This window comes from Rattus norvegicus, chromosome 8 (assembly GCF_021556685.1).
Source record: "Rattus norvegicus strain SHRSP/BbbUtx chromosome 8, alternate assembly SHRSP_T2T, whole genome shotgun sequence".
Classification (NCBI taxonomy): Eukaryota; Metazoa; Chordata; class Mammalia; order Rodentia; family Muridae; genus Rattus; species Rattus norvegicus.
Genome location: NC_141541.1, coordinates 58,792,923 through 58,815,000, shown reverse-complemented (window position 1 = coordinate 58,815,000; position 22,078 = coordinate 58,792,923). Strand labels below are relative to the sequence as shown.

Below are 22,078 nucleotides of genomic sequence, written 5' to 3'. Positions count from 1 at the left end.
AACAAAACAAAACAAAACCCAAAAACCAACTTTAAAGCTAGTCACGGAGGGCCATATATTAAAGGTTATATTATTAGGAAGTATCCAAAATAGGCAAATCAGTAAATAAAGCAGACACATGGTCATCTAGAGCTGAATGTATGTAAGGTATTGAGTACTAAAATCTAAAATTGTCTGAAGAGATAGATGTGCAAGTCTATGCATGTATTATTGAGAGTGCACTGTAACAACTTGAATGAGTAAATTAAGTCACAGGTAAATAGAATCTTAGTAATTCTGTCTAGAAAATTCAGTCAATTAGTCAATAAAGTGTTTGCTCCAGCACCTACATTAAAAAATAAAAAATAAAAAAAAAAAAGACACAGAGATGTGCGTCTGCCATCCCAGCACTGGAGAGGAAGAGGAAGCCGCATGCCTAGGGCTTGCTAGCCAGCCAGTTCCGCCAAATCTATGAGTTTAAGGTTCAGTGAGAGAGGCTCAAGGGAGATAGGATGTAGGCTGCAGATGAGGGGAGATGGTGGGAGAATAAAAGCACTTGATGTGCACAGTAAGGACCTGAGTTCAAATGCTCAGAACCCAGGTAAAGCCAAACACAACAGCACACGTGTCTATGAGTCCAGAGGTCCCACAGGAAAGGGGGAGCCAGACAGGAGAATCCCAGGAAGCTGGAAGGCTAGCTAGTCTGGAGTGCGCAATGGGAAAAACCAAGACATCCACTCAAAAGAAGTGAAAGCAAGGACCAGAGGTTGACCCTTGACAGACACACAGGCACCCTGATACGCACCCTCATTTACATATGCAAATGTTTACATGAACACACGGACACACATGCAAAAACAAAACTATGGCAGAGAACAACTGAGACACGTAGCACCATTAACCTCTGGCCTGAACACACCTGCACACATGTGTATGTGAACTCATGCACACATGCAGAGACAAAGAATTTCAGTTACCATTTCCAAGATTTCTTCAAAGTAGACATTTATTCCGGACTCTCTCTCTCTCTCTCTCTCTCTCTCTCTCTCTCTCTCTCTCTCTCTCACACACACACACACACACACACACACACACACACACACCCTTCCTACCCCCACCTCTCTTCTCAGCTTTTTCTTAGCGTTTTATTTTTGCTATGTCAAAGATGAGAACTAAGGCATCACACAATCACACATACTAAACAACACTACCACTAGCTATTCCCTCAACCCTCTTTCATAGTTTAAAAATAGTTCCTAGAAGCATCTCAAGTAGACCTCCTTGCTGTCTCTTTTACCATAATTGGGTCACAGCCCTTTCAAGAATCAGCAAAGACCGAAGGAATTTCTCTGCTTTCTCTGAAGCACCTGCAGCTGCCCTTGGTTTCTGTTACATGAAGCACATGGCTTGGAAGGTGAAATGAATGCTGGAACAAATCTTGCCATTGGCCAGACCAAAAGGGAACATTAGCATTTCCTTATGTAACCAGTATTGATTGCTGCACAAACACAGAAATTGATTCTGGTGTTAGAGAAAGGGGCTTTCTGAGTAGATCATGGGACAGCAGATTATCGGAGACCTATTTTGATTTTATAAGGGATCATTTAACCTATAAGACTTGAAACATTGCTGGGCATGGTGACACATACCTTTAATCCCAGCACTCAGGAGGCAGAGGCAAGTGGAATTCTGTGAGTTCGAGACCAGCCTGGTCTACAAAGCCAAGGCTGTTATACAGAGAAATCCTGTCTCGAAACCAAACCAAACCAAACAAACAAACTAAAAGCAGAAAGCTCATATTACCCCAGCTCCTCTCTCCTATATCAAAAAGACCTGAAGCAACTGTTTTAAAAAAAAAAAAAAAAAGAACTTCAAAATCAGGATTGCTGTGGGTTACCCCGGAGTTGTTTGTATTTTGACACTAATTCCACTGCCCCAAGAAGGGCTGTCTAGTCACATACTCAGGACTCAGGTGACTCCTTCAGAACCTTCTCCCCATTTTAACTTGTAAAATAAAGGTGAGAGCAGGTGATTGGGCAGGGGAAGGAAAAGTGGAGCAGAAAAGTTGGGAAGAGAGAGCAAGAGGGGGTCGATGGGAAAGGAGGAGGCAGAAGGAAGATGGGGCACATAGCCTGGAGAAACCGCAAGCTATAAGGGATATCACAGCTGGGGAATACAGTGGTGTAGTGGTAAATCTGCCCAATCTAGGCACGAGCCTGTATTCATATTAATAGTGTTGTGTTTTCTTTGCACGGGCTATTTTTGGGTTGGAGAGGTTACTGTAACAAATTTGCGCCTAACATGGGGCACGAACCCACGACCTTGAAATTAAGGGTCTCATGCTCTATCGGCTGAGCTAGCCAGAGAGTAGCAATATGGGATAGAGCTTCGCAGGTGAAACGCTTTGTTGACTGAGATGAAAATATCCTACAGAATGCCATGTGGCCCTACGGTGCCAGCACTAGTGCGGTATAAAAGAAACCTTTTTTTTTTTTTTTTCATTTTACCGCAACACAGGATTAGTTCCCAAACTGTATGCTTTGTGAAAGCAATTATCTCACTTTAAGATAATTTCTCGTGGGGCTGGCAAGATGGTGCAGCAAGTTAAAGCACTTGCCACAGAAGCTTGACAACCTGAGTTGGATCCCTGGAACCCAAGATAGAAGAAGAGAATAGACTGCCAAGTTCTCCTCTGGCCTCTATACCCCAGCTGTGGAACACACACGCACACGCACACACATACCCCATCTCATAAAATAATAATTGCTAGTGTGAAAAAGCAGTGAGGACGACCCCGGCCGGACCAAACCCGCGCGCCGCTGCATACCTGTGTTCAGTGCTAACGTCTGGGCCACCGCCACATCCAAAAGAAAGACTGAAGGGGAAGCTAACGGAAACCAAGCCACAGAGAAGATCTGCAAGGTTGTCTGCTAAACTTTCTCCTCCAAAGCCAGAGGCCAGGCCTAAAATGGCCCCTGCAAAGAAGGGAGAGAAGGAACCCAAGGGAAGGAGGGGAAAGCCGATGTGGGTAAGGATGCGAATAATCCTGCAGAAAACAGAGACTCCAAAACAGACCAGGCACAGAAAGCCGAAGGTGCTGGAGAGGCCAAGTGACGTGTGTGCATTTTGGATAACTGTGTACTTCTAGTGACTGTACAGTTGGAAATACTATTTTTTATCAAGTTTTATAAAAAAATAATAATTACTAAATAAAAAAAATTTTCAAAAGGCACATCCTCAAGTGAACCTAAAGTTAACTACAGTAGAGATGAGAACTGGTGCTACAGGCTTGCCAGATATCGTGTAGCAGGGCTCAGTGAATCTGACAGAAACTATGTCTAGACCCATTAAAATGGAGAGAGGTTTTTGGGGGGTTTCTATTTTGTGTGGGCTTCCCCCCACCCCAGGGGTTAGTAACTTTAGGAGGAAGATGTTCTTCTGATTTTTGGTGTTTTGTTTTTTGCTGGATTTCTTATTGTCATTTTCATGTTTGGTAGAGAATGGTCTCGGTTTAAAAGGTATCTGTTGATTACTCTGTGCCATTCCCAAGAGGCTCTCTCGTTCGACAGTCACCACCCACGAGCTATTTACTGTCCTGTGAATTAGCTGAGGACACTCTTCAAATAACACCAAGGCCACCGTGTCCCCCTGGTGAAGTAATTAATCTCAGAAATGCACTGAAGTCTTTTATGTGGAGTTAGCCAGAGCTGATTCATCATGACCCCTGCTGGGACGTCACCATTTCTCCCTTCTTAGTCTACTCCTAAGGACTCTGTCCTAACCAGTACAGTGTGTTATAAACTGAAGACTGGAATACCAGGAGAGTGAATGGTTTTCCCTGGGTTTGTACTGTACAAAGTACTGGAGCCAATCACTCTGACCAAACGTATCCTCGGAGCCCCCTGAATCACAGGGTGGGGATCAGCAGATCTGCTATGTTTGCAGATTGGTTTAAAGCACACTGGGTTTGCAAACACGAGGCAGGTCTGTTGCTGAACGATATTTTTTATTAGCTTAATAATCTGGGCCAGCCCTTAGCATTAGTAAGCTTCGGCACTAGTCACAGATGTTCATTCGCTGATGGGAAACTTCCTTGTCTTAAAAAATGCAACGAGGAAAGGGAATCTACTTCTTAGGGGCTGCAGTGACAGCAGGCTTCTCTTCACGGGTGATGGGAATGGTGCGCTCAGGGCCAGAGGCCTGTTTCCTTGGTCCATTCACAGTGAGGACTCCATCCGATGACAGGGAAGAAGTAATGGTGAGAGGATCCACGTCGGCTGGGATCCGGTACTTCCTGTGGAACTCCCTGGAGATGAAGCCATGTTCGTCCTAATCCGAGAGAATGAAGGGCAAGGGAGAGAAATAAGAACAGGAAATACCACCACTTGCCCCAGACTCAGACATCCCCTGCCCTTGGGTTAGAACAAAAGGCCCTAAGGGGGGAAAAATATCTGGAGCTGGGGATTCAGTCTAGTAGTGAAAGGCCTGAGTTCACCTCCAACACTGTAAATATGCAGATAGCTAAGTCCAGAGCTGTTTGTCCAGGTTTAAGGCTAGAATAAACTGTCCAGATGGACACACCTACCAATCAGAGTGTAGGAAATCTGAAACAGCCCCGAATTTCATAGATCTTCATATTCGGAGACACAACTACAATTCAGGGCATTTCCACAAAGGAATGAATCCATGTTGACTGGACCATGGAATTTAGACTCCCACTTTGGCATTGAGTATGTCTGTATCTTATAGGAAGCCCATAAATTGTTCTAATTGCTCAGGAATGTCTCAGAATGTTTCTAGTATAATGTTGCTGATATTATATAAGGTGACCCTATCAGTGACACTGTGGTCCAGTCCTAAATCATGAGCAAAACCGAGGTATTGATTTTTGTTTTTTGTTTTGTTTGAGATAAGTAGGGTTTCTCTGTTGAGCTCCTGCTCTCCTGGAACTCATTCTGTAGTCTAAGCTGGCCTCTAACTTAGATCTGTCTACCTCTGCCTCCCAAATGTTGGGATTAAAGGCATGCACCACCACTGCACAGCTGAGTTATTTTTTGTTAAGATTTTTTTAATTTTATGTATGAGCACTCTATCTGCATGTACACCTGCATGCCAGAAGAGGGCATTGGATCCCATTACAGATGGTTGTGAGCCACCATGTGGTTGCTGGGAATTGTATGCAGGACCTCTGGAAGAGCGGTCAGTGCTTTTAACTGCTGAGCCATCTCTCCAGGCCCTAAGTCATTAATTTTTTTTTCTTTTCTTTTTTTCGGAGCTGGGGACTGAACCCAGGGCCTTGCGCTTCCTAGGTAAGCGCTCTACCACTGAGCTAAATCCCCAGCCCCCCAAGTCATTAATTTTTAAGAAGCAATCATAACACCTTTTTAGGAAGTCAAGAAAAAAAAATGCTAAAAATGCAAGAGGAATTGTGGATGCTAATCCTGTTACCTATTGAATCCCAAGTACCCCAAGCATCCACACAAACAAATCTCAATTAACTTCCTCACAGCCATAAGCCTGAAGCTCTGAAAAGCAGACAAACCAAGTAGCATAGCATTAAACTGAGCAGAAGAGGCATGGAATCCTGAACATTCAAAAGCCACAGATTTTATTGCCTTCGACTCCGTGGTGACTGTCATTTCGCAGAGCCATTATGTACAGCACACTGTGCCTAGAGCAATGGCTGCCAGTTTGGGGTACAGAAAGTACCCAAGGAGTGAGTTTGTTTGTTTGTTTGTTTGTTTGTTTGTTTGTTTAAAGGTTGATGCCTGAGCTATGTCCCTAAAACTTCAGATTCAATTGGCCTAGGATGTGCTGAGGGTTGGGAATGTTGAGAATTCTTCTGCTATTCTGACGTCACTGGACAAGACAAGGCAATCAAAAGGAACATCCAGGGGAAAGTTCTCTCAGCACAGCCACAACACTAACAGCAGATCTAGCCCTAACTTGTTTCCCAGCCATTGATCTATAACTCCTGATCTAGTCTTATGTTTGGGGACTGGAATTCTGCCAGCCTCAGAGGCTGGTGGCGGCAGTCCCTGGCATCCAGCAGGGCACTAAATGAATTCACAAGAGAAGGCAGAAAGGTCCACACACCTGGCGCTCTTCGTGCTTGCCGTGCACCTCAATCACGTCTCCCAGAACCTTGACTTTGAGTTCCTCTGGAGAGAAGTGCTTCACGTCCAGGTTCACAGAGAACCTGTCCTTCTCCATACGCATCTAGAATAACAAGGGGGCGGAGGAGAAAAGATGGTAGAATGTCCATTAAGCTGGAGAAGGCTCATCGTCCAGGAGATTTACTTCCTGCCCTGGTAATCCATCCTCTACCTGGCTGCTGGGGGAAAAATCCTCTTATGACTAGTGACACTGGTATATGTGAGCCACCATGGTGATACCCAAAAGACACCTCTTAGTCATCCATCAGTCCCAAACTTTACCGAGAGGCACAGGGAAGAAGACGGGTCAGTAGGAGACTAGTCACAAGAATGGGTCTGGGGATGGCATCTGCTGCCTCTCTACCCAGTGCTGGCTTTGTCATTTGTCTATAAAACAAAAGCCCCCTTTTTCTTGTTCAGTTGCCTGCCAAGTTTCCAACCCACTCGATCTGGAATGTTCTGTCCTTCCAAAGCCCTTGCTCACTCAGCTCCTGTTTCCTCACACGCGAATATTTTTAAACCACAGTGTTATCTGTGACAACCTCTGTTAATCTTATCTCCCACGCTGCTGAGATAAGAAGTCAGGGCTTCCCAAGAGCGGTCCTCTTAAGGCATGGACTGAAGTCAATGCACTGTCTCAGCCCCGAGGAACCCGGAAAGTCATAGGCCAAGGAAGAGAGAGAGAGAGAGAGAGAGAGAGAGAGAGAGAGAGAGAGAGAGAGAGAATATTGATTGATGTATCCAGCTCCATCAAAAGGAAGTGGGGAGGAAAGAAGACAGGAAAAGCCCAGAATGAGTGGGTTTCTATCTGATCTCTACAGTTTGAGATGATAAAATCTGCCAGGACTGGGACTATTAAAGAGGTGGGTAAAGGAGTTGAAAGAGGAGAAAGAGGCACCATGCACAGAAAAATGGACCAGGAAACAGGAGCATCAAACAGAAACAGGTGCCCACAGGAAGAAGAAAACAGTAACCTCATTTCTCTGTACCTTTGCACACGCACATGCCTAAAATGACTTAGGCAGGGTGAAAGGGCAAAGGAATGGAGAGACCAGGGAGGATACGTATTCCTGCCCTGGCACAAGGGAGACTTACCTCTGAGAGCCCAGTGTCAATCCAGCTAGGTGCCCGCAGGAAGGAGGGTGGCCGAAGGTAGAAGGGGCTCAGGGAAGTGGCTGTAGAGAAGAGGTCAGACTCCAACAGGTGCTCTCCGAAGAACTGGTCAAAGAGGCGGCTTGGGGAGTGGAAAGGAAAGAAGGGACGCCGGATCCAGGGGTGGTGGATGGCTATGTCCATGATGGCTAGATGAGTGTAGAGTCGGTTAGCCGGTCAACTCCTTCAGCCGCTGCTACAGCCTGCCCCTTATATATGCAGTCTTGTGAAGCTTCTGGAACGGTGATGTCAGGGGTTTTATTATCCCAGCTCCCCGACAGTTCATGGGGACTTGTGATCAGGGATTTGGCAGGGTGACACATACCCAGTACTCACTGAGCTAAGAAAAGAGAAACACGGGGCAGGGCTGAGCTGGCCGGTGACTTGTCACGGTCTTGTTTCACTAGCTCTCTGTCCACACCTAGTGGCACCCACCCACCCCATCCTTGTTCTCTGGAGCCAGGACAGGGTCTGGAATCCCAAGCAGCTGCTGGTGGGCCCCTCCTCCTCTCCAGTCTTGCATGCCAGGGGAATTGAGCCAGCAACTATCTTGGGCCTGGGCAGAGGCTGGAATCTTCCTGGGCTGAGCCCCAGGGACATTAACTCTTTGTGGAGTCCCAGAGGAGAGCTGTGACCACCAATATGTCAGAACTAGGTGTCTGACTGGAACCCCGAGTTGATCTAGGTTCAGAAGACCCTGACATTAAAAAGACAGAAAATGTTTCTTGTATTTTTGACGTTCTGTGGCTCATAGAACATTGTCTTTTTTTTTTTTTTTTCTAAGTAATGTGCTCAGTGCCTGAGACTGATAAGGACAAAGGGTGATGTGGAATGTACAATTGGTGAAGGGCCCAACCAGGCCTCTCCTTGCCCTCCTGCAGCGCACCAGTTTCTCTTCCCAGCTTACTCTAGGACCAGGACCCTCAGCTGTTCTTCCAGGCCTATGCGACAGCTGAAGGGTATACAGAGGAGGGGACTTAGGGGGTCCAGGCTGCGCTGATCACACCCTCATAGCTGCACTCTAGACTTAGGCTCCCACCCCTCCCCCATCCCCCAGACGCTCTGCACTATTTTGGGTGGTGTAGACCCCGCCCCCACTCTGACTGAGTCCTGGCTCTCCCTCTGAATCTGGAGGGGTCGCCTTGATCTTGTTGGGGCTACACTTGGGATCAGGGCTACTAGTCGCAACAGCAGTCATGTCGGGCCGCACAGTGCCACACGCCCACCCAGCCACTGCCGAGTACGAATTTGCCAACCCTAGCCGCCTGGGCGAGCAGCGCTTCGGAGAAGGTATGGCTCAGATGCTTCCTACCCCCACCTCCGGAAATTCTGGGCTCACTGCCCAGCTTCACTGGCCTCCACTCTACCTGGGGCTTAAGTGAACTCCTGAGGTGAGCCATCTCCCACCCCAGACTCCCCCCTCAAGCAAGACTCTCTCTGGTCTTGCTAACAGACTTCAGGACCAAACTTTAGATCGGCAGGGCTTTCGGTGTCCGGGCCTTGCACGCTTCAGAGTATTTTCTGGTTTTGCTTCTGTCCTCCAGTTCCAGCTCGCTTTTTCCGTAACCATCTCCTCTCCTTTCCCAGCCCCTCTACAGTTTCCCACCTGCTCTTCTAGCCCATATCTCCAGATATCGCCTTTCAGCCCTGTCTGTGCCCGCTGCATTCTTCCTCATCCTGCCTCTTGCCTTCTCTTTCTTTCTCTGCTCCCAGGCCTCCTGCCAGAAGAGATCCTGACCCCCACCCTCTACCATGGCTACTATGTTCGGCCCCGGGCCGCCAGAGCTGGGGAGGGCGGCAGGGCAGGGGCCTCAGAGCTCAGGCTCAGTGAAGGCAAGTTCCAGGCATTTCTGGATGTGAGCCACTTTACCCCAGATGAGGTGACCGTGAGGACTGTGGACAACCTGCTAGAGGTGTCTGCCCGACACCCCCAACGTCTGGACCGCCACGGCTTCGTGTCCCGAGAGTTCTGTCGCACCTATGTCCTGCCTGCAGATGTGGACCCCTGGCGGGTCAGAGCTGCTCTCTCCCATGATGGCATCCTTAACTTGGAGGCACCGCGGGGTGGCCGGCATCTGGACACGGAAGTCAATGAGGTCTACATCTCCCTGCTTCCTGCACCTCCTGACCCCGAGGAAGAGGAAGAGGTAGCCAGAGTTGAACCCTGACTGCCAGACCCAGAACCCGGTGAATCCCCTGTCTACCTCCCGTGGTGATTCCAGAAATCCACCACACCCCAGAGGGAGCAGCATTCCTGGGAGATGGGATAGGTGCATGGTCCACAGTGTATGGTTTGGTCCCTTGATGAATCGTAGCCTTCGATTTAATTCTGGGTGAGGCTAAATAAACCAAAATCTAGGGGCCTTGTTTGTGCTGCTCCTGTCTGTAACCTGGTAGACCGAATGGCGTCCGTGTGGGCAGAAAGTCATAGGCTGCTCTTCCCACTGTGAAATATGCCTATCGTCTCAGCATCCCCAGCTCACACTTGGATGCTGAGATCACACCCGGAAGCTGACACTGGCTCCAGATCAAATTCCTAGCCATAATTTTCTCACAATGCAACAAAAGAGAGGGTGATCCTGGGAGGGATAGGGGATAGGCCATCCAAACAGCCCAGAGGGCACTGTCTGAGCTGGCGATTAGGGACACAAAAACAAGGGTCTCCAGGCTGTCTGGCCCTTTTTTGGGTAGGGGTTAGGAAAAATGTTTTTTTGGCTGGAGAGAGTAGCCTGAAGCTCTAGAGTGAGTGCTTTGCTCCTCACATCAATGGGATATGCATGGAAAGGTCTCTGAGAGAGGGAAGGGGTGTGCATACATGGGCACACAGACACATTAATCCACCATTATCACTGAACCTACAACCTTCCTATTTGAGTACAGGGAAGACTCAAGCAAGAAAGCAATTGTTTCTGATTTAGTAATAACCCATAGAGAGGAACTCTAGAACACTGTACCTAACCTAAGACTTGCAGTTTCTACTATCATATTGTAGTGGCAATGGTCAGGAAAGGCTGAGGTGATTTTAGTGCTGGAGGTATGGTGTGTTCAGAAAAGTCAGCTGGTGGGGGTAGGCTGTAGCCACGCTCTTTACAATCAAGAGAGCTTCATACATGTGTATGATTTGAGGGGTTCCTTTTAGTCATTCATATATTTCTATGAATGACTATGCATTCCATGTCATAGTGGATATTTGAAATTCCTTCGTTAATGTGGTTGTTTCTTAGCTTTTGGGGTTAAAAAAAATTATTTGAAACCCAACGAAAGCTATCAGTCCTCTTACCAGAAAAATACACACATGCAAATTTGTCAACAAAGTTTTTGAGATCCATTCATATCCCTCTTAAGGGTGTGTGGACCCCTGAGTTAAGAGCTCTTCTTCAAATAATTTGACTATTGGCTTTAAAATCGCTTTCTTTTAAAAACAAAAGCAAGACCTGGAGTGATAGAGCGCTTGCCTGAGAGGCGCAGGCTCAGTTAGAGCCCCTGCGCCCTACAGAGACTGAGTGAAATGAAAGCCCACCTCAGAGAAACAACTGGGGTTACACTCTACTCTTCATGTAGCATGTAGTTCAGTAAGTATTTATCAAGCAATACGCAGACCGGGTAATCAAGTACTGGAGACAAGCATTGTAAATGTAAGTCGTAAGAAACAGGTACCTTTGATGAGCTACCCTCAGTGAGCCTAACCTCTGGATGAGCATAAGACTGAAGTGTCTCTGACAACGCCCATACGTGATAGCCCTGACTGGAAAACGACCACTTACAGACCGTGCGTGTGCGTGCGTGTGCGTGCGTGTGTGTGTGTGTGTGTGTGTGTGTGTGTGTGTGTGTGTCTGTGTGTGTCTGTGTCTGTGTATTCTTAAAGACTATAAAAAGAAAGGATACACAGCATGGCCTGTAAAATTTAAGATATTTTACTCTTTAGCCTTCTGGAGAAAAGTTTTCTGACTTGTATTATTAGCTATGAGATTTAAAAAAAAAACTTTTATCTTCATGCAGAAAGTTTAAAAAATGTTTAAGGAAAAGGAGGTATGTTGCCTCTTCAGTCCTACAACTGTGACACTACAAAAAATAGCCACCTTTTGTAAATCTATATCAAAGTTTTTTTTAAAGATTTATTTATTTATTTTGTATATGAGTACACTGTAGCTGTCTTCAGACACACCAGAAGGGGACATCAGATCCCATTACGGATGGTTGTGAGCCACCATGTGGTTGCTGGGAATTGAACTCAGGACCTCTGGAAGAGCAGTCGGTGCTCTTAACCACTGAGCCATCTCTCCAGCCCTATATCAAAGTTTTATGCAAAAATAAATAAGTGAATGAAAGTTAGGTGCGGTGACCCAATCCCAGCACTTGAGAGGTTAGGGCAGGAAGACCAGGAACCCGAAGTCATCCTCAGCTATGTCATGAGTTTAGGGCCTGTCTAGACTGCAGCAGACTCTATCTAAAAAACAATAATGATGATAAAATATTTTCAAATCTCCATTTCAGATTTCAAACGGAAGAGCTTCCTAATTTCCTTTAGAGTTGAACTTAATTGGGCTACTTATTTGCTTGAGGGGAAGCCAGGCCTCACACACGGTAAGCCCACACTCAGCCCTGAGCCTTATTTAAGTAAAAAAAACAAAAAACAAAAAACAAAAAACAAAAACAAAAAAAACATTTGAAAATCACTGATTTAATTCAAACCTCCACTCCATCAAAACATCAAAGTTCTTCTAAAGTTATTAATCAACTTGCTTCTGTGTCTTTTTGAGTTGCAGAGACTTCAAACTTCACAAATAGCCCACTCCGTTTTCCTTTGGGGCATGCACACACACGCACATGAGCACACACACATATGACAAGAGATTAAACCTAGGACCTTGTACATGCTAGGCAAGGATTCCACCACTGACCAGTCTTAACCATTTATTTTAGGACAGAATCTGACTAAGGTGCCTGGTTGGGTTTGAATTCACCGTGTAGCCCAGACTGGCCTACCCTTCTGCCTCAGACTCCAGAGTACCTGAGATTACAGGGGCAACATCCTAAAAGCTCAAGCCCAAGAACCCTAGTGAAGAGTGTTGAGGAAATGAGAAAGGACAGACACAAAGACAAATAGTCAATCTGGGACAGGCTCTCCATCCCCTCAGCATGTTTATTAGATACAGCACTGGGGTTGGTCTTGGTAGGAGGCTCTATGTTGGGCTTCGAACACTGGGGAGGAGGAAGCCGAAGTTGCTAGTCTTTGTACACACTGATCAATCGTTCATAAATATCCATATTTAAAAGGCTGAGCCCACATCAAAGTACACATTCACTCGAGATTTCAGTCACATGGGGCTGCCGACAGGCTGGCACAACCAGGCCTGATTAATTTCTTCTTCTTTTTTTTTTCTCGGAGCTGGGGACCGAACCCAGGGCCTTGCGCTTGCTAGGCAAGCGCTCTACCACTGAGCTAAATCCCCAACCCCTGGCTAATTTCTTCTAAAGCTTCCCTCTCCCTAGTAAAGCTGTGACTAGTCTACTGAGCCATATCTTGTGTCACTTTCTATGCCTCTTCTTACACACACAACTCTCTCGTAATAGACTGACAATAGACCCTGAGCATCCATGAGGAGCCTCAAATAATTCCAGATATGGACTGGCCGGGTCAGATTTTGAGAGAATCCTCATCAGCCTTTGTAATCCCTCTACACTTGGACTGATGTGTTTTAAGGTGTAGTGGGTGCTTTTTGTCTTTTCCGTGGAGTTTCTGGCCCTCTAAGAATCTGTATAAAGTCCTTTAAGTTGCTGAAGGTGTCTGGAAGTGAAGCGGATTGTGAGGGGCTTTGAGAATTCTATCCTGTAAGAGGCAGGGGATTATCTCTGGCTTTCGAGATGGGGAAGGGGAAGCAGGTTACAGGCTGAAAAGAATATAGTTAATAGTAGGATACAGGATGGTCTGAGGGATTGGAACATGAGATAGTAAAGTACAATGCCTTGCCATCTGATAACTGGCTGAGAACAAGAATTAATAATAGTGACAGTGGCTAAGACTTACTGAGGACGTCCCATCTGTCAGGCCCGGACTAAAGCTTTGTATACACATTCTCCTTCAGTTATCACAGCCCTATAGGTGTTACTGTCATGCCCAATTTTTCAAAGATGGAGAGTGCTGGTATTCTGTCTAAGCTCCACCCCCACAGTTGCCTGGCAACAGCCAGCTGTGCCTGGCACTATAAAGGGCTTGCCCCCTCCTCACTCTTTTTTTGGCTCTTCTCTGCTCTCTTGCTCTTGCCCTCTTTCCCCTTTGTCCCTTCTCTCCCCATCTCCCCCTTCCCTCCACGTGCTCATGGCCGGCCTCTACTCCTCTCCTCTTCTACTCTTCTCTCGTTAAACCTTTCCACGTGGAACCATGTTGGCCTGTTGTGGTCTGTCTGGATTCCAGCCAAGATTTAAACTCCAACAGGGAGGAGTTCAGAATCCATTGTACTCCGTGGAGTTGGGGGCTGATTATGACAATATTCTAAGTATGCCAAGAAATTGGCATTGTAGGTTTCAAAGATTCTCTTGGAGCCATATCCATCCTTTCTTTCTTTCTTTCTTTCTTTCTTTCTTTCTTTCTTTCTTTCTTTTGATTTATTTATTATATTTATTATATAGAAGTACACTGTAGCTGCCTTCAGACACCAGAAGAGGGCATCAGATCTCATTACAGATGGTTGTGAGCCACCATGTGGTTGCTGGGAATTGAACTCAGGACCTCTGGAAGAGCAGTCAGTGCTCTTAACCACTGAGCCATCTCTCCAGTCCGCTCGCCCTTCCTTTCTTCCTTTCTTCTTTCTTTCTTTCTTTCTTTCTTTCTTTCTTTCTTTCTTTCTTTCTTGTTTGGTTCTGTTTCTGTTTATTTGAGACAGAAATTCTCAAAGAATTCTATAAATTCTTTGAATTCTTGGCAGGCCTGGAACTTGCTCCTTGTAGCCCAGGCTGGCCTCAAACTCGCAGAGATCCTTATCCCTCTGTCTCCCAAGTGCCAGGATTTAAGGCATACACCACCATAGTCAATTCTAAGGGGAATTCATTTAGCTGCCTTATAACCTCTAGCCAGTGAGGAATGAGTCCAATTTTGGGACATTGGAAGCAGAAGCTACAAGCAGGGGTAAGTGGAGATTTTATAGTGACTGAGTGAGTGCTCCGTGCCAATCACTCAGCCATCTGGTTTATACCAGAAAGAGGATTAGGTGATGCATTCAGTACTTATAAATTTAGACGGTAAATAGTTAGGAGATATGCACACATTAATTCTAGTAATGAGAATATAAGAGCATTTCATTTCCCTACATTTCAGGTTCCAAAAGCCTCTAGGATTCAAACCCACACTGAGAAGATATGAATCTATTACCAATTACCTTGACAGTGAAACTCAAACCTGAGTGTGATAGGGTAAACATAAGGGACCACTCTTTACTCCCTTATGGAGGGTGTATTTCAAAGGCCGCGCGATACAGTGACAGACATTTCCTATGGAAACTCAGAGCCCTTTTGTATCTCAGGTTTCTTTATAAATCGAAGCCTGCAGCTTCATCAAAAGACGTTTCAAATCCCAAAGGTGAGATAACTCTCACCTGGAGCCCGTGTGTCTCTTTGCCCTTTGGCTGGGAACAATCACTTGGGAATCATTCCACCAGGTGGCTTCTAAGGTCCAACCTCCTTTGTTGAAATCTGACACTGACAGACTCCCTGGGAGCCGCGGCGGTTCGCTCAGCCAGGAACCAGGAAATGCGCAACCCTCTTTATGTCTGAAAACCAGCTGCGCTCCCTGTGAGACACATCCGCCATGGGAAACCGGCTGTGCTGTGGGGGAAGCTGGTGAGTAGGGCCGAAAGGTGGAGGGGACCGCCTCCAGTGGTAGATATGAAACCCTGAGAATCAGACAGCCTGGAGACCGTGCTTTCCTCCACTTGCCGTGTCCTGGGTCGAACACAGAGCGGCACCTTAGGACGCTTAGAAAACACAGCAAGCTGTACAGTGGCCAGAGATTGGCTGCACTGGTGGGCCAGCCTTGTTTCTCTCTTCTCTTCTTTCCTTCTGATGCTCTCCTTTTCGTTCTTCCTTAGATCGTCATAACGGGAGCATTCGAGTGCTCTTTCTGCGCAGTCACTTTATAATCTCGACTAATTGTCCCAGCACTCCTGGGAGTGAGTGGTCTTACCGTTGAATAGCCAGTCAAGGAGCGGAGCGGAGATTCAGAGAAGTTAATGACTGTCACATGGCTAGTAACTTAGCCGGTAAAACAAGATTCCGAGTGCAGCGGCTAGACTTCACAGTCCATTCTTTCCTTAGTAGGTAATCAGGGATGTGACCATGGATTGAGCAACCGCATTTGGACAAATGTTTGTTTGAAATTGCCGAAGTAGGAAGGAAGAGTATCCATTGGAAATGCGAATATAACTTTCATGCTATTTGCTGTGTGGCCTCAGGTAGTCCGGTCATTGCACTGGGTCCTAGCTCCCCCCCCACCCCCCGCGGAGCTGGGGACCGAACCCAGGGCCTTGCGCTTGCTAGGCAAGCGCTCTACCACTGAGCTAAATCCCCAACCCCGGGTCCTAGCTTTTTTAAAATATACAATCCCTATTGTTGCATCATAGGTTGGTTTTAGAGAGCAAACGCTAGTAAAAACAAAAAATAAATTAAAAAAAAAACCGAATAATTTGTTGTTTTTGTAACTTTTCCCCCAGGGTGTTCACCACCACTACGACTCCCAAATATGGCTTAATCTTGTCAGCTGCCTCTTAGCTACATAATTCCATGACTGGGGCAGAGTTCAAAGACTACTTATTTACAAGTAAACATCGCCTGTAGAGAGGGAAGTGAGATACATTGGGAAGCACCTAAAACTTGAAAACAATACTGGACTGCAGTCCTGTGCCTGATAGTTCATTAATCTACTTGGTTATTAAACAAGTATTAACTGAGCATGTGCTAAGCACCAGGAAGTGACAGATGCAGAAGTCAGTTATAAAAGGACATTTGTCTAAACACGGTGGTGAATGCCTTGGATCCCTGCTATTGAAAGGCAGAGACAGGCCAGTCCAGCATAGCCAAGGTTACATAGTGAGATCCTGTCTCAAAAACCCAAACTTGGACAAATAAATAGGTCCCTGCGTATACGTGTATATTTGCTAACTTGTATATTTATTTACTTCTTTTGTTCGTTTGATTTTAGAGACAGGTTCTTTCTATGTAGACCGGGCTGGCCTTGAACTCACAAGAGAATCTGCCTGACTCTGCCTCACCAGTGCTGGGATTAAAGGCCTGCACCACTACACGCGGCCCTGCCCTGGTTTACTTACTTTTAGAGGGTGATTCTGATCTGTAGCCCTGATTGGTCTGTAACACACTACTTAGATCAAGTTGACTTTGAACTTGTGGCAATCCCTCTGCCCCTGCCTCCCAAGTGCTGGGATCACAGGCAAGTCTTGTGTCTGCCTTTTGTTGATGTTCGTAAAATGTTAGAAGTCATGCTTAATATCTTACGCTATTTTATTTAATCCTTAATAACAATCCCATGATGTTTAGATTCTATTAACAGTGTCCACTTTATTTTTAAGAACATGGAGGAAGCTCAGAGAGGTTAAAAACCTGTTGAAAGTCTCACAGTTAGTCAGATATGGCCATTCTAACTCCAGAGCCCATTCTAGTAACACTGTGCCAAACAGTTTAACCAAAATCTGGTTTGCACCCTGAAATACTAGTAGAATTTTGGACAGATTTTAATGGGCAATATCATATTAAAAACCCAGACTTCAACATAGTATGATAATTGATGAGCTCTCTTATAGAATATTCATTACTGCCGGTTTTGATATAGAAGCAGTAAGCATTTACTGCAGAAAATTTGGAAGATAAGCAAGTATAAAATAAAAAGGGATCATAAGGGCTGGAGAGATAGATAGCTCAGCAGTTAAGAGCACTGGCTGCTCTCCCAGAGGACCCTGGTTTGATTCCCAGCAACCACATGGCAGCTTACTACTCTCTGTTCCTCCAGTTCCAGGGGACCCAACGTTTTCACACAGACATACATACAGGCAAAACACCAGTGCACATTAAATAGATACGTCATTTTTATATATGAAAGAGAGATCATAGCAAAGAGAAGAACATTTTCACGTGTCCCCATGTTGGTTTTTAAAGTTTTAGGTATGGATCTGGAGGGTGGATTGAGGAAAGGGTGTTGGGTGCTCAGGACCCATAGTTAAAAGGGGGTTGTGAAGCACCACATGTGGGTGCTAGAAACAGAACGTGGGTTCGCTGCAAGAACGGTCTGCATTCTTAACCACTGAGCCAGCCTTCGCATTATTTTGAAACTCGCATAGTTTTTAATCCCCAAAGCACGCCATTTTGTTAGCTTAATAAACAGTGAAAACTGTCCGTGCTGAGGTGTTCTTCCAGCACCGTTTTCAACATGGCTGCCCGGTTTGCCATTCTCTATATCTACCATTTACGTAGTCACTCATCAATATCGGTCATTTAGGATGTTTCCTGTTTTGAAGCAGTGATGCTGTAATAAGAAGTCATATCTACCTGTGTGTGGTCCTGTCCTGGGACACGAGATTGCTACATCAGACAGTAAATGCATGTATGCTTAAGGGTAGTTATCCTCCTTGCCATTCTGAAAGGACTGTTTGCATTTTTATTCTTATGACCACTGTGGAGGATGGGCCCATTTAGATTCTTTAAGTCTAGTCTCAAACTAATTCTGTCACCTATGGTTATCGGGTTGTGTCCAAGTTCTGTGTAATAGCCAACTCAGAAGCAGGCTCTGTTCACTAAAATTGGATGACTCTGGTCATGTATTATCCCATCCATATTCTCTCTGTCCACTTCAATACAAACAAGCAGGAAAACAGGAGTGTGACAAGGGACAGGGCGTTGTTTCCAATGACCTAGCTCTGACCCAAAGGGAGAGCTGAAGGAGCAGAGGCAGAGACTGGCTAGACCAACTCCCTGGTTCTCAGCAAATTGCTTCACAACTGAAAATCATGCCAAAACAGCTCTTTATCAAACATGTGGAAAAATCTGCCCCACAGTAGTACAGTAAGCATGATTTAGATGTCTGCGTGTCTCTCTTTTCCTTTCTCTTTAATCCATGAGAAGGAAACTTCCTGAGGAAAGGCAAAATCAGACAGATGGGGCTCTTGTGAGATTTGGAAATATACTAGCAAGAATAGACAGCCAAAGGGAGTTTGAAACTATTCACCCTGATTCCTCAGACAAGGGCTGTTTCCCTGTGCATCAGTCACATAGACATGTAGGCGCCACGAGGGACCCCAGGAGCAAGGTTGCTGAGTCACTCCCCAAAGTCCATGTTCCCAGTTCTGTAGACAGAGTGCTCCAAAGGGCATTAAAGGTTAAGCATCTCTCACTTCGTCTGTTAACTAAAAACAAGGACAGGGAAGTAGGAAGGGTAGCCACTTACTGGAATAGAGCTTTGAGGGGCCTTGACTAGGGAGCCCTGGTTGTGACAGCTCCTATGACTCCCAGAATGGAAGTCTCGGGTTTCCAAAGACACCCCCCTCCACACACACACACACACACACACACACACACACACACACACACACACACACACACACCTTAAAAAAATAGCAATGAAGACGCAGCCTCTGGATCCAGGAATATATTCCATAATTTGGCAGATGTCCCTCAGACTCTACTGGGATTAGTTTGACAGACAAGCCCAGAATAACCTTCAGGCCAGCAAGATCCCTGGCATGTCGCGCCTGGTTGGCTAAACCAGTATTTTGGGTGCGATTATCTCAGTTCTACCGCTTTACTTTCCAGAACCATCCATCTAGGAGAGGCATTGTACCTTTGGCAAGTGCTTTCAGGCTGACTCTGGCACAAAGTGAATCTTTGGGATGGCGGGGGGATGTCATCCAAGAATGTGAAAGAGATGGCGGGGCAAATGCGAAGGGGAGAATGTGCAGAGTCCTTCTTGCACACCAGTGATCTGTTTCTCCACACAGGAGCTGCCCATCGACTTTCCAGAAGAGAAACAAGACAGGTAATAGGGGAGAGGGTATTCAGAGCAAGGGAAATCAGAGAAGACAGTAAAACCCAGGAGAAGACAAGAAAGAGACTTGACCTTGGACAAGACAGAGGGGAATTTAGTTTACTGGGTCCGAGGCTAGCCTCTAACATGCTGGCCTTGACTTTCCCATTACTTCAAGGGACAGAGTTGGTTGCTCATAGCTACACCATACAGTTGAGCACTTGTGTTGTCTGGGAGCTGTTCTGTAGGTTCCCAGTGAGGAAGCGAGGCCCAGGAGAGTGTTCTAAGAGCTCTGGAAGAGCTGAAAACCAACTGTGAGAGGCAGATTCATGTAAATACATAATTGTAATATCTATTGGTTCTACAACAGAATACAGAAAAAACAAACAAACAAACAAAAAAACCCTTGAGGCTGTGGAAGTAATCTCTTCATAGGTCAACAGAAGAGAGAGCCAGCAGGGGCAGAGGAGTTACCTCATGCAGACGCTTGGGAGAGAATGGCTTGACTGAAAGTGGCCCACTGGTATAGCTCAGCATGCACTATATTTTTCTAGTAGTCTGTTGCCTCACATGGCTTCCCAGGCACACAGTAGATTTCCCAAGGCAGAGGAAATAGCTTACTCCTCCTTATCTCTCAGAGCATGGCCCAGAGCCTAGCACAGGATGAGCTGTCATTGCATATTCATGAAACTATGTTTGAGGGCTCATGAGCAAGGAGGACAGAAGACAGGGAATGGGCCAGATTGGATATCCTGAGACGGAGTTTGGAAATAGGTCAGTAGACCTGAGACAAGTAGGCACGCAGCCAGAGAGATCTGCTCGACTCCCACGCCAATAGACATTTGAAGAGGACAGTCTTAGCAGAGATGGAAAGAGAGATTAAAGTTAAAGCTGGCTTTCTTTCCTCACAGGGAGCCAAACAAGACCCACATTGAACATCCTGAAGCAGCAACAGTTATGGCAGAATGGCACGAAGGTAACGGTAGGCCTCTGTTGGCCTCAGGCTCAGATGTTGGATCCCAGTGCTCAGCTTTTTCACCCCGAGACAGATTCATCTCAACCATCTGTAGAAATTGCTGTGTCAGGTTAGGGAGATGGTTCAGAAGGTAAAGTCCTTCCGTGCAAGCTTGACTATCTGAGTTCAGATCTCCAGAATGCACATAAAAGCCAGAGGCAGTAACAGAAGCTTCTATAATCCCAGCACATCCCTACTGGGAGATGGGAAACAGAGCCGGAAATCACTGGACTCTTTCCAGCCTGCTAGCCTGGCTTATGTAGCAGCAAACAAGAAAGAGCCTGTCTCTAACAAGATGGAACGCAGGGACCCTCTTCCAAGGTGTACACACACACACACACACACACACACACACACACACACACACACACACACACAGAGAGAGAGAGAGAGAGAGAGAGAGAGAGAGAGAGAGAGAGAGAGACTGAGACTCATGTTGTGTTCCCTAGCCTCCCAAAGGAACATAGTAAGGGGACCTCAGCCTAACTGGTCCTGCGTGGGAACCTCCCTTAATTCTGTTGATTTCTACCAGGACTATGAAACAACGGCCCCGATGTACGAGCGAGTGCTACACCCGTCTGTGCCGCAAAAGAAAAGTTCAGACTGCACATCGGAGGAGAATGACTTGCACTATGCAGACATTCATGTGCTCAGCCAAATGCGGCCGCACTCTCTCAAGGTGAAATGCCTGCGTTCAGAATCTGCTACGGAGTACGCCACCCTTCGCTTCCCCCAGGCCACACCTCAGTATGACAGCAACAATGGAACCCTGGTGTGAGCCCTTGGAAGTTCTGATTTGTATGATTTTACCACTGTGGGAATAATCTACTGTTCTCGAGAACAAGGACCTTGACCATGTATTTATCTTAAAGCACACCAGAACATCTGGAATTGTGGGTCCCCCCACCACTCACTCCACTATGAATCTTTTGGTTCGCCACTGTTGTGGTAAGGTTAACTATGGGTGGACTGAGTTCCAAAAAATATTTATGTGCAAAAAGATTGCTCTTTGAGCCCTAATATTATTTGAAATCTCAAATGCAGCAAGAACCCTCTATGCACTCTGGCTGTTTCTGATAGGAGTTATTTAATGATATTTGATTTTGTTTGGACTTTTTGTTGTTTATTTGGTTATTTCTTGGTTGTTTTTTTTTTTGTTTGTTTGTTTGTTTTTTTGTTTTTGTTTTTTTTTTTTTTTTGAGAAACAGGATCTCATGTAGCCCAGACTGGCCTGGAACTGGCTGCATAGCTGAGGACGGCCTTGACATCATAATCTATCCCCACCTCCTACTACTAGTGCTGGCGTTACAGATGTGGCCACTCTGCTAACTAATTCTATCCAATTTATATACCTGTACCCCAAAGCCGAAGAGAAACGCTCTGGGAAAGTTTTCTGAGCTTTTGCACACAGCCCCAGGACTATTGTAGGCAATTAACCTAATAGCTAAGTCAAGGGCTCCAACCTTTATCACAGAGATGAGACTCCAACCACTAAGCCGCAAGGAGCTCAAGTTGTCGATACTAACAGCCCTCAGAAGACATCCCGGAGAAACTCTCCTTGCAAGACTGTTAGCAAGTCTGAGGAACCTTTAGAATCAGTCAATAAATAATATGTAGAACAGGCTGGTAATTGATTGTTCCCGGGGCTGAGTTTTGTAAGGTTTATCAGCCTACACTGGTCAGTGGTTGGGGTGTGAGTTTGAGAACAGAGGGCAAGCTTCTATTGGTTGAAGGCGGGCGGTAGGCGGGACTAAA

At 46.0% G+C, this 22,078-nt stretch overlaps 3 protein-coding genes and 1 pseudogene across 5 annotated transcripts; 3 read left to right on the top strand and 1 right to left on the bottom strand.

The window, feature by feature from the left end:
- Nucleotides 1-2,570: 2,570 nt before the first annotated feature.
- Nucleotides 2,571-3,093, top strand: LOC148004125 (non-histone chromosomal protein HMG-17 pseudogene; annotated as a pseudogene).
- Nucleotides 3,094-3,966: 873 nt separating this feature from the next.
- Cryab (crystallin, alpha B) lies at nt 3,967-7,759 on the bottom strand. The gene is made up of 3 exons (NM_012935.4): nt 7,230-7,759; nt 6,076-6,198; nt 3,967-4,308 (listed from the first exon to the last, which is right to left on the bottom strand). The coding sequence occupies exons 1-3, from the start codon at nt 7,428-7,430 to the stop codon at nt 4,105-4,107; spliced, it is 528 nt and encodes a 175-aa protein (NP_037067.1). The 5' UTR covers nt 7,431-7,759; the 3' UTR covers nt 3,967-4,104.
- A 628-nt stretch (nt 7,760-8,387) lies between these two features.
- Nucleotides 8,388-9,649, top strand: Hspb2 (heat shock protein family B (small) member 2). 3 transcript variants are annotated; one of them, NM_001412190.1, is given in 2 exon segments: nt 8,388-8,576; nt 9,282-9,649. In NM_001412190.1, coding segments are annotated over 2 exon segments (267 nt in total). In that variant the 5' UTR covers nt 8,388-8,482; the 3' UTR covers nt 9,455-9,649.
- A 5,324-nt stretch (nt 9,650-14,973) lies between these two features.
- On the top strand, nt 14,974-21,946 carry C8h11orf52 (similar to human chromosome 11 open reading frame 52). Its single transcript, NM_001109559.1, is given in 4 exon segments — nt 14,974-15,122; nt 19,283-19,320; nt 20,220-20,284; nt 20,856-21,946. Coding segments are annotated over 4 exon segments (381 nt in total). The 5' UTR covers nt 14,974-15,090; the 3' UTR covers nt 21,102-21,946.
- The last annotated feature ends 132 nt before the right edge of the window (nt 21,947-22,078 follow it).